At 47.4% G+C, this 12071-nt stretch overlaps 1 protein-coding gene across 1 annotated transcript; it reads right to left on the bottom strand.

The window, feature by feature from the left end:
• Positions 1-545: 545 nt before the first annotated feature.
• Positions 546-9625, bottom strand: LOC137914043 (gamma-interferon-inducible lysosomal thiol reductase-like). The gene is made up of 7 exons (XM_068757665.1): positions 9512-9625; positions 3172-3360; positions 2920-2994; positions 2690-2776; positions 1226-1378; positions 781-849; positions 546-678 (listed from the first exon to the last, which is right to left on the bottom strand). The coding sequence occupies exons 1-7, from the start codon at positions 9623-9625 to the stop codon at positions 637-639; spliced, it is 729 nt and encodes a 242-aa protein (XP_068613766.1). The 3' UTR covers positions 546-636.
• Positions 9626-12071: the final 2446 nt, after the last annotated feature.

Here is a 12071-nt window from a genome sequence, read left to right as displayed (position 1 = left end):
ATGAGGAAATGCCCAAGAGGAGGTAAACAGCGGCACAAAAGGTGCCTCCGTTTGAAACGCTGGCAGAGTCTCAAGCCCATGTTAATGATTTACTTATAAGAAGTAAGTACTGTCTGCAGAGGAGCTTGATTTAATCCGTGGAACACGTTCCCGATAAAGCTGCTGCTGCTGCTGCGTTCCTCAACGCGAGCCAGGGGGCGCCGGCGACAAACAGATAAATGGTCTTATTATATGGTCTTTGTGCTTATTACATTTTTCAGTGTGCTTTCTTAGGAAGGACAGCAGGATGAAATAATGCTATTTGTTGCCCTCATCAATTATCTCTGGCAGTGGGACAGCGATGAGGCTATGAGTTGTGGAGGACTCTAAAGGACAGTGAGACTACTGTCCAGCACAAAATGTTACTAAAGTCCTTATGATTTCAGTTAATAAAACATCACACTGACGAATGACAATTCTGCAGTAAGTACAATTTATTTATTTTTCCTTTTCTATTTCTAGAAACAAGATCAAATCTTAGATCAAACATACCTAAAAAATAATGAGTTTGTCAAGTGCCCACATCTAAAACAGAGCAAGCGTTGAGTGCTTGCAGTATTCGAGGGCTGCTCTTCACTCGTTGGGGAAGGAGCTTTTCTATCCTCCCTGGCTCCCCCCACAGGCCGGAGTCCTGGCACCCTGGGAAAAACAGGCCAAAGATCCATTCTCAGTGTGATCCCAGTCAGTCACACACAACCCAAATGCAACGCCTGACCCGTGTGTGAGTGGCATTAACTGCACCTTGAACATCCTACAGACCAGCGTGAAGAGAGAAGACGTGGCTTCTTTTTGCAGCTCCTCTGTGTGAACCTGGAAATAAATCAACCAGAGGCTGCATTTACCGAAAGCTGCTCACAGAAACAAGAAGAAGCGTGGACAAACACTAACTCATGAATGTGCCTTTTAAGAAGACAGGCTTCATTTCTATACAGTGTTGAAGAGGTCATTAATAACGTGTTTGTAAATGACTAACAGGCTCCACTCTGCTCCAACTGATCGTCAGTGATGGGTTCCAAAAACATGTAATCATGGCTTAATGGTGAAGGGAGAACAAAATGTTAAAATAAATAAATAAATAATGCCATCCATCCATTCATCTTCTGAACCGCGTTGTCCGTTACGGGGCTGAAGGTCGTGCTGGAGCCGATCGGCGGGGCACGCCTACCTAAACCAAACGGGCTCTCACCCCGTTAACGGTGACCCAGGGGACAAACTGGTGTGGAGGAACCAGGGCGTTGGTTTTCAAGGCATTCTGATGCATCAGCTGGTTTCCAAGATCCCCGTTCACACACTTTATGATGGGGTCCCACCCCAAGTGAGGGGCAAACAGGTCTACACACTGTGAAGGACACATGTTGGTGAAGTAGACATGGCCAATGGACAAAGGACAAAGGACAAAGGACAAAGGACACAGCAATGATTCAATGAGTCTGGAGCCTCTGCAGAAAGGAACTCAGTTTACGGACGGACGGACGGACAGGAGCCTGCTTCATAAAGAATATCAAATACCGAACTCGTTTCGTCTGCCTGATGACCCGCTGCTTGCTGAGCGCTTATTTAAGATGATGGAATTGATTAATTGGTCTTAGTGCGATTGATAACATTTTTTCAGCGACGCACGGCAACCCGGGGGGGCCGGCCTGTCCAGATAGAACCCCCACAGCAGGTTTCACCATCGACGCCTGGGATAGATGTTGAGGACATTTGGCTGTTTGGCTTGTCGGGGCATCTGCTACTTGGGCCGGGAGATGTCCCGGTACCGGAACGTCTCCGAGACGGCGGCTTTCAAAGTTCCTGATAAATTGACCGTGGATCTAAAAGTGCTTTTCGGGGCTTTGGGGGACCGGGCCGCGGCCCGAATCGAGGACCCGAGTCGAGCTCGGGGATTGATCCGGGGGGGACTGACAGAAGATGGATACCATCCTGAACCAGCAGGGAGAACTGTATCGGCAGATCTCCAGACTTGGCACTGAGGGACGGAAGTCTCACCTTGGCTCTTGAAATGAGGAATAACTAAGGACCAACGGCCTATTTGGACCACGCCGGCACCTCGGCTGAATATTGGAATGATTTTATGATTCTAAAGTATGTTTTTCATATTTTTAGACTTCATGATGTAAAATCCATCCTGTTATTTAAAATACAGTACCTGCATAAAGAATGAAGTAACGGAAATAATAAAATACTTAAAATTCCCATAACATCAAAGGTACCTCTAAAGTCCACGTTCATGACATTTTGTGACAAACCATTGAACAATTTGTTTTAGCGATGCCTCGAAACCCACAAAGGACACAAATCCGATTCGCAGAATCATCTGAAGTTCAAAATGGAAGAAAAGCAAATGGTAAAAGTAAAACACAATACTTCCCCGAGTAGTTGTTGACTCTGGACAATCTATTGACGAAATATTAAAGAGTATTTGAGCTGCGCTCCAAAAACAAAGACCCAATACTGAAATGGGATGAAGTAACCACAGAAACAAAAACTAACAGAAAAAGGCACAGCTTCCTGTTACGACTGATACTTGGAGGTTTAGAGTTATACTCCAGAGAGGAACGCACACACACACACACACACGCACACACGCACACACACACACACACACACACACACGCACACACACACACACACACACACACATCCTTACGCTCTTGGCTGCCTTGGTGACATTACTGGAGGACTCCATACAGAAGATGATGGGGAACGCCATGTCAGTCATGTTCAGTAAGCATGTCTGAGAAGAGCAGAGGGATTTACACATTTACATTTACAAGAATCCACGCTGGAAGAAAAGCACCACATGCAGCGTTCCAATTTGTATTCATTTTATTTTTTCTGAAGGTTCTCCAATTTGTGCTTTTGGAATTAGAATTTTACCTGAATCATGTTCCCCAGACATTCCTGCTCTCCATGCTGACAAGCAAAATTATATCTCTGTCCATAAGGTTTTTCCTTGAATGAGAAAAACAGACTCACGAGTTAAACATGAAAAATACAACAACAGAAGTCCGTACAAAACTATGCTGCTGTTAATTATTAGGATTTATTCTGTCTCTATCCCTTTCATAGGAGTACAATAATTGCTATACAGTATATAGTTATATTTCAGATGCTTTATTTACAGCTTACCTGTGCATTGCCGTAGGGCACCAGAGTAACAGACACGATGTCGTGCAGCATGATCCAGGTGGGGAAGAGCATGCCACTGAGAAAGTTGATGCAATCCGGACACAGGCTTTCATAGTAAACCCCAACGTGGACGGGATCCGCCGCCCGATGGGGCCTGGTGGAGTCCGGCTCACGGCACTGCCTCAGAACCTGCACAGCAAAGGAGACGCTTCCTCTAACGTCATGTTTGTCTCTCAGCGGTGAATCAGGGTCTGTTCTATTGATGGCCTTACGAAGCTTCACACGACCTGTGGTTTCTTGTTTTTAGGTTTTTATCGAGTGTTTTTCATTGTTGCAAATCAGTTTAAATCACCACCTAAAATCCTTCAAAAGATTCATGACTGCTTCTAAAAGCTGTTACATCTGAAAACAAGATTTTGAGGAAATAACGTTGTCTGTTTTCTCGATTGCTCTTCAACAGCTTGTTGAGATATTTTGCAATATTGTGATCGGGATGAAGTGGATTCTGGATCACTATCACTTTATTCAGGACTGTAAAACGTAGTTTTGGAAAGTATTTAATTTTCCAGATGTCATGAAAATTAACATTCAGCCATTCAAACTGTCGTCATGTTGGTGTCGGTGCTGACAGATAAAAGAATGATGGACACAGGAACACTTAACAGGCTTCTTTATCAGGTCCGCTGTTTGGGCCGCGCTGCAGCTTCCGTACAACAATGCGCATGCGCGCAGACAGAGCATGTGATTGGCAGAACACAGAACATCACAGCATGACGTCAGGTCCTGTAACATCTCCCTTTCCCAAGAAAGCCCAACAATATAAAATGAACTATATCTACTATGAACATGAACATAATACTATCGGCCTAACAAACAATGAACACAATGTGGCCCTTAAGTTCAGAGTGATCACCAGTTCAGTCTTTTCGGTGGCTTTGAAAGGCGTCCTGCCCTGGTGCGCCTCAGACCCTCCCCCAAACCTGTGCCAGAGCAGGCGGCGGGTGTGGAAGCAGCTGGGGGCCCCGTTGAGGGTCTATCCGGGCTTGACCCGGTCACAGTAGGTGAGCCAACCATCTCACCCTTCTCGGGACTAACAGCAGGTACAAACTCGCAGTCCCCATACCGCGGAACAGCCCCCAACTCTGCAACTCTAAGGTCCACCCTGTTGCGTCGATAAACAGAACCATCAATGTCCACGAGGTAAGACCTGGGGGGCGACTTTGCTGAGACATGTTCCAGCTCTCCAGATACGTGAGGCGTCACCCGGAAGAGGCTTCATCAGACAGTCTCTCCCACCTCTAGCTCGGGCGAGACCCGCGCTGACCGGTCATAGCAGGATTTGGAGAGCTGCCTTCTGTGCTGTAACTTCTCCGTAACCCCTGTCACCACTGCCGGCTCAAGGAGTTTGCCAGTCACAGGAATGGACATTTTAAGGCGACGAGACATCAGGCGCTGTGCAGGGCTGCTATCCATATTCTCTGTTGGAGTATTACGCCAGTGCAACACTGCCTTCCAGGGATCATTTCCATCCCGAGCAGTCTTGCGAAGCAGGTTCTTTGCAATCTTGACGGCTGATTCTGCCTTTCCATTTGCTTTGGGGTGCCGTGGAGAAGACGTCACGTGCTCAAACTCCCACTCTGAGGCAAAACGGGCAAATGCCGAGGTAAACTGGGGGCCATTGTCTGTGATGACCCTGTCTGGCTGTCCATGCCTCGCAAACTGAGCTTTGCAGCGTTTACTTACTGTCCCTGCAGACAGATCAGGAAGGAGCTCAATCTCCCAGAAGTCAGAATAGTGATCGGCAATGAGTAGATAATCCATGCGCCCATGACTGAAGCGGTCCATGCTCACTATCTGCCATGGCCTTGTAGGGAGCGGATGGGGCAGCATTGTCTCTTTTCGTTGGCTGTGTGCACACTCATTGCATGTTGTACATGTGCTGACAAAGTCCTTGATTTCTGCATGCATGTTGGGCCAGTAGAGCGTTTCACAAGCTTGCCGATAACACGCCTCTCCCCCTATATGACTAGAGTGTATACGTGCTAGCATCTCTGGGCGCAGTGCTTTGGGAACAATGACTCTCTGACCCCGGAACACAATCCCGTTTTGAACGCTGACTTCATCCCGATAGGGCCAGTATCCCCTGATAATGATCACCTGCTCTTTGAGATCCGGCCAGCCTACCATTACGGTGGATCTCAGTCTCTGCAAACCCTCGTCTCTTTCCGTGGCCTGCTTTATTTGCTCCAGGCGCTGGCCCGTTACGTTGAGGTAATCTGCTTGGTTCACATGCTGCAGGTCCTCCTGGAACCCCTCCAGAAAGCAGATCGCCTGCTGCTGGTAAAAGGTTCCTTTGCCTGCTGAGGGTGTCACTAATGAACATTTCTTGACCAGGTTTGTATACGACACAGAGACAGTAATTTTGGAGAGTCATTAGCATACCCTGAAGTCCTTTTGGAGCGCTGAGGAGAGGTTTGCTGAATATTGAAATCAGGGGCTTGTGGTCAGTTTCTGCTGTAATGGCACTGCGGCCGTACAAATAATAGTGGAATCTATGCAAAGACAATGCTGAGGCATTCTTTTTCAATCTGTGCATAATTTTGTTCAGTAGTCATAAGCGCGCGTGAAGCAAATGCAATCGGCTGTCCCTCCTGCATGAGACAACAGCCAAGCCCGCTCTGACTAGCATCGCTCCGGATAGTTACAGGCTTACTAACGTCATAGTAACGAAGCACTGGCATAGTTGTGGCCAGCGACTTAAGCTCTCGAATTGCCGCATCATGTTTGGGCAGCCAATGCCAGGGAGTGTCTTTGTCTAACGACAGTCGCAGCGGCTCAGACACTGGAAAGGTGGGGCATGACTTTGGACAGATCATTTGCAAACCCCACGGGTCGCTGCACTCCTTTTGCATCTGTAGGATTGGGCATGTCGACTATTGCCCTCACCTTTTCTGGATCAGGTTTGAGCTCTGTAGCTGAGAGAACATGGCCATGGAATTGAACTTCAGACATTTTGAATTGTAGCTTTTTTAGCCCTAGCCTCAGCTTAACTTCCCTGCAACGATTTAGCAGCGCAAGAAGTTTGGCGTCATGGTCAGCCTCTGCTTCCCCATCCGTTTCACCGCAGCCCACCACCAGAATGTCATCCGCAATGGGCTCGATGCCGGCTCGACCCGCCAGTAGCTCGTGCTGGTTTCTTTGATACACCTCAGGTGCAACAGACACACCAAAGGGCAGTTTCAGCCAGCGCTTCCTTCCCCATGGGGTCCAAAAAGTAATCATGAAGCTGCTTTCTGTATCTAATTTGCATTGCAAAAAGGCATCTCTGGCATCAACCAATGTGAAAACCCTTGCTTTAGGCAGCTTGTATAGCACACCCTCTAGAGTCGGCATTGTGTAGTGAGAACGCCGCAGGGCCTTGTTCAGGAATTTAGGATCAAGACATATTCTCAGTTTGTTAGGTTTGCTCACTATGACCATGTTACTGATCCAGTCTGTTGGACCTGAAATGGGTGCCATGTGCCCCTCAGCCTCATACTTGTCAAGCTGGGCCTTAACTGTGGATTTCAGAGCAATGGGGACATTGCGGGGCGCACATTGCACCGGCTTTATGTCAGGATCTAGGTCAAAATGTACTTCCCCAGGCACTGCCTCCACTGGTGAATGAAGTACATCGCTGTACTTCCTAATCTCACAGTCTTTTGTCAAATGCCGTGGTGGCAGCACAGCGTCCATAGCGCATCATCTGGTATCATAAAAGGTATGAAGCCCAGACGTTCACAGGTGTCACCGGACAAGAGAGGCAGCTGCCCTTTCATAACAACTTCAAATGTGAGCTTGTGCTTCTCTCCTCGAACCGTGCATTCTGTATCAAATATTCCAAGCGATTCAATAATCTCTCCCGAGTACAGTCTGAGGCTGGCATTTGCCTTGGGTGCGAGCCTCTTCTGATCTTTGAGCGTCATTATGTTACAGGTGGCTCCAGAGTCTAACTGGCACCTCTGTGATTTGTTGTTAAGCTTTAATGTGACAAACCACTTCTTTCCTTTTGTCTGCCCCACTGCACTGACTCAATCATGTTCAGATTCGACTCATCGCTGCTCTCCCCCGACTCCCCATCCATGCAGAGCACTTTACCTGTGGTGCTGCCCCCTTTGCTTTTCATGCAGACTTTTGCAAAATGGTTATTAGTCCCACACATTTTGCATTTCTTCCTAAAAGCAGGACAGTAGTCCCTGCCTCTCATGTGGGCGTTGCCACAATACCTGCAGTTGTGTTCTGCTGCTCTGTTTGAATCATTCTGTCTTGCTTTGAACTGTTTGGCTGGTTGTTTGGAAGCAGCGTGATCAGGTTCCGTGAGCATTGAGTGTCTTCTTCTGTAAGGTGACTTAGGTAGATTTGGCTTACAGCAGTTACACTCTGCTGCTGGTCGCAGCGTGCGCATGCGCCCGGGCAATGCGGGTGAAGCGTCTTGCCTAAGGACACAACGACAGTGTACACATGTGCCTGAGCCGGGGATCGAGCCGGGGATCGACCCTCTCAAACAATGCGCCACCGTCGCCCCTGTCGTATGCCCTTAGACCTTCAGCTCTGTTGCAGCAAGCCAGTCCAGTGTGTCATCGTCCAAGTTAATTAAGCCCTGATCACCATTTGGTGGGCGGTATGTGGGGCAGCTGGTCAGCACGTGGTCCACAGACTGTGATGGGTCCCCACTTCTGCATTGTTGCAGCAAAGCGTCCAACTCCTGTCCGCAGCCAGTTGAGGGTATTCCGCTCCTTGTGGGGCAGGTCCTGGCCAGGAACATCTGTTGGATCCTTGATGCAGCGGTGGAGCCTGGATGGTACTGCCCCCTTCCACTGGTCCCTCCATCTGGCCTTCACCCAGGATTCCTTCGGTATGTCAGCTGGTGTCGTGTGAAGCAGTTCTTGGGCCTGTGTGGCAAAAGGGCGATGGGACTTGAGGCGGGTGTGATGTGGTGTCTCCATGACAACCTTGTGGAGAAGGTGGGATTCGCTCAGATGTGCCTTCCGAGCGATAGCTAGTTTGGCTGCGTCTCGCCTGATCTCTGCTGGGATGATTCCAGCAAGGACCGGCAGCTGGTTGGTTGGAGCGGCACGTAGGCATCCGGAGACAGTCCGCAGTGTGCTGTTGAGTGCAGCATCCAGCTTATGGACATGAGGGCTACGGCTCCAGACTGGGACGTTGATGCTTTCTCCCTCAGCCTGGTCACAAAGGCATCTATTGTCTCGCTCTCCTCTTGTTTGTAACATCCAAACAAGTATCTTTCGTAGATGATGTTTCTTGCCGGCATGAAGTATCTCTCCAGGGCGTCCAGTGTTGCTGCGGGATCCTCCCTCTGCTCCGCCGAGAGGTTGAGGTTGTGCCGGTACACATGCCTGCATTCACTGCCCAGAACGCTACGGAGCGTTGCAGCCTGTATCCTCTCATCTTTCTCCGCTATTCCGGTCACAAGAATATAATCCTCAAATTCGGCATGAAAAACATCCCAATTGGCGCTCCAGTCACCCGCAAAGCTCATCGGAGACGGCGGAGGTATTTTGGCCGCCATTGCTACTGTGGTCACGGCGTTGGGCAATCCGTCTGCTTCGGATATGAATATCGCCAGCCGTCCGTATAGCAACACAAACTATGGTGGACCACTGATAGATCCCACTCCTGACACCATGTTGGTGTCGGTGCTGACAAATAAAAGAATGATGGACACAGGAACACTTAACAGGCTTCATTATCAGGTCCGCTGTTTGGGCCGCGCTGCAGCTTCCGTACAACAATGCGCATGCGCGCAGACAGAGCATGTGATTGGCAGAACACAGAACATCACAGCATGACGTCAGGTCCTGTAACAATGTCTCTGTGGGGGTAGAATAATCAATAATGGCCAATAATAGTTACATTGATGACTGAAAAACTGCTGCGAATAAAAACGATGGTTTTTGAAAAACTCCAGCCAAAGTCACGATCTTTGAAAACCCTGTTTACGCGTCTGTAGCCGGAATTTTAGCTTTTCGAAAGTCACTGCCTGCGACGAAAACTGCTCTAACTTCACAATGCTTTAAAAGCCCGGCTGCTGTAACATCCCGACGGTAGAGGGCGCCATCGCAATGCATCGCGAGACTGGATAGTGCTGAGTAAACACTCCTGAAGAAACTGTGTGTGTGATCATTAGAAAGTAGTTTTAGCAGAGCCGAGGGGGCGGAGTCTAACAGCGACGTGTTCACAAGACCTCAGTGATCCTGGCGGAGGGATTTAGAAAGCCCTCCGCCAGAAGACGGCATTCCAAACCGGATCTCCCTTCGCTGAGACGGACCGTCGCTCTTACCCCGCAGTGGAGGGCCGAGTCCACAGAGGAGCGCCCCCTCCCCGCAGGATGGGGGCATGACGAGGGCTGGACGTTAAACCAAATGACGAGAATCAGCAGCGTGGGCGCCTTCATGTCGGCCAGACCACGTGACGTCCCGCGGAACTGTAAATCCGGCACCGATCCTTCGTGCGAGGGAGTTCCCAAAATGTTGCGCTTGGCTCACGCGTCATACGATCAGGGTGACGTCACGTGTAAGGAGAGGACGTCCACGCGAAGGGATTTTCTACTTTATTTCTCCGCATAAATCAGTGATACATTTATAGATCCGAAGTGAATTAAGTTGGAAATGATGTAGTCAATAATCAATCAAATCACGTCATCTGAAGATGACGTCATCTCATCTCCCAAAACACAGTTTTACACCACTAGAGTAAAACTAGTGCTTTATTTTGAAGGCGATGAGCAACCTTCAAAGGAAATGATCAAACAAAAACGGTGAAATAGAAATGATTTAAAGCTTGAATGAGCCGTAAAAGGAATAACCGTCATTGATTATTGATTAGCTGTATGATTAAGTTTGCTCGATCTGGGTCTGTAGCACATCACATGCACGTTTTCTCTATCTTTAATCAAGATTGATACATTTTCTCCTGAAAAATAAGAGAACATGTTGAGAAATACTCTTGTATGTTACAGAACACATTTTCAAAAAGATGGCCACGCCCCTTGACCAGGGTCTGGATCTAAGCGTATTGGTCTCTTCCCACCCTCTGGATGATGCGTTTGTCGGAATATTATCGAAACTGCCCACGGTTACGTGGTTGTGTGTAGGCCCTCATTGGGAGGCTGTATAAGTACACAAGATGAGGAACTAAACCTGATCACATGATCACTCTAAGCATCCCTCAAAATTAAACACCAGCCTTCGGGTTAGCAGAATTACACAGAAAATATCGATTCCTCTCGTGTACAGGCCTCAACACAGTTTTACTTCCAACCAAATAAAGACTTCCTATAAAAAGACAGCACAAATTAGAGACTGTTTAATGAACTTTATGACAGTAGAGATGAGATCCCTTCTTCCTGGAACACATTAAACATTAAAATAATATCAACCCCTCGTTGTTTTCCTGCACTACAAACATAACGGTTAAACATGATGATGATGATGAATATATTTATTAGATAGAATGTTAGAGTACAAGTACAGTCACACAGTAGCATGTATTACAGTACAAATAACGTCAAACATCCTGTCTAAGAGGAGCATTTCAAAAAAGCCCTTGCGGGCTTGTTTCCGTTGAAAGTCCTTCGTACATAAATCATCCACAAAAAACAATACAAATAACAATACAAATAAAAATAAATCCAATATTAAATTACGCAATTGATGCAACGTAACATTAGAAAGACAAAAATAAAATGTTATTACACCGCCAGTGCAAACTAACAATTAATCTAAAATAAATTACACCACTGATGCGAAATGACAATAAATAACTTACATAAATTACAATAAATTACTAAAGCAATTAATACGTGCAACATAGGTGGACAAAAAAAAAGGAGGGGGGGTTTGACCCGGAGAGAGTCGTGATGCCTATCTCCGTTTCTGTCCCCCTAAAAGGTGTATTTTTAGGGCCTTTTTGAAGGAGGCCAAAGAGGTGCATGTTTTGAGGGCGGGAGTCAATCCGTTCCACCCTTGGGTGGCCGTATTGTAGAAAGATGATTTACCCATGTTAGTCCTATAGGAGGGGGTAATCAGGTTGTTGTTTGAGCTCCCTCTAGTGTTGTGGCTGTGGGTGTCACTAAATCTGTGGAGGTGTTTATTCAGGTATGCAGGGATTGAGGGGACTGAGGGCAGAGCTGCATTGACTATTTTAAATGCCAATCCCATTTTGAGTTGTTTAACCCTGTCTTTTACACTGAGCCATTTTAGGCTAGCAAAATGTCCAGGAAGAAGGTGGGTCATGGGCCCCAGATTGAGGAGTAGCCGAATCAGTTTGTTTTGGGAGGTTTGGAGCCTGGTTTTCAGGGACATTTTGATGTTTGAATACCAGGAGGTGCTAGCATAGTCAAAGAGGGGCTGAACGAGGGCTGCAGCAAGCGTCCGGAGAGCACTTTTGTTGACAAAAGCAGACATTCTGCCCAAAAATCTTGTTCTCTGATTGACTTTTTTGATCACCTTAGTTGCCATACTATCGCCAGACAGGTATTTGTCAAGAACACAGCCCAAATAGGTAATCTCTTCTTTGCTGGAGATGACTGTATTATCGACTGTGACCTTGAAATCATTAACATTTATCTCACGCAGAGAGTGTTTAGACCCAAAAAGAATCGATTCGGTTTTACCAAGATGTAGTGACAGTTTGTTATCAGTAAGCCAAGTACGGATTCTGGTGAGCTCAGAGCTGAGAGCCTCCTCGACCTGCACTTTGTCCTCTCCCGAAATCAGGAGTGCTGAGTCATCAGCAAACAGGAACAATTTGCAGTTACAGGCAGCACTCATGTCATTAATGTATAGGAGGAACAGTAACGGTCCTAGAATGCTGCCTTGAGGAACCCCGCAGCTTACCGG

This window comes from Brachionichthys hirsutus, unplaced genomic scaffold (assembly GCF_040956055.1).
Source record: "Brachionichthys hirsutus isolate HB-005 unplaced genomic scaffold, CSIRO-AGI_Bhir_v1 contig_261, whole genome shotgun sequence".
Classification (NCBI taxonomy): Eukaryota; Metazoa; Chordata; class Actinopteri; order Lophiiformes; family Brachionichthyidae; genus Brachionichthys; species Brachionichthys hirsutus.
Note: the sequence above shows the minus strand (reverse complement) of the source record. Positions and strands in the feature narration are given on the sequence as shown.

Coding starts and splice junctions, on each gene's coding strand:
- LOC137914043 (XM_068757665.1), bottom strand. CDS start 9,625: ATGAAGGCGCCCACGCTGCTGATTCTCGTCATTTGGTTTAACGTCCAG. Junction 1,379..2,689: donor TCACCAAGGCAGCCAAGAGC/GTAAGGATGTGT, acceptor TGTCCTTCACAG/TGTGTAGACCTGTTTGCCCC. Junction 679..780: donor TGGTCTGTAGGATGTTCAAG/GTGCAGTTAATG, acceptor TGTTTTTCCCAG/GGTGCCAGGACTCCGGCCTG.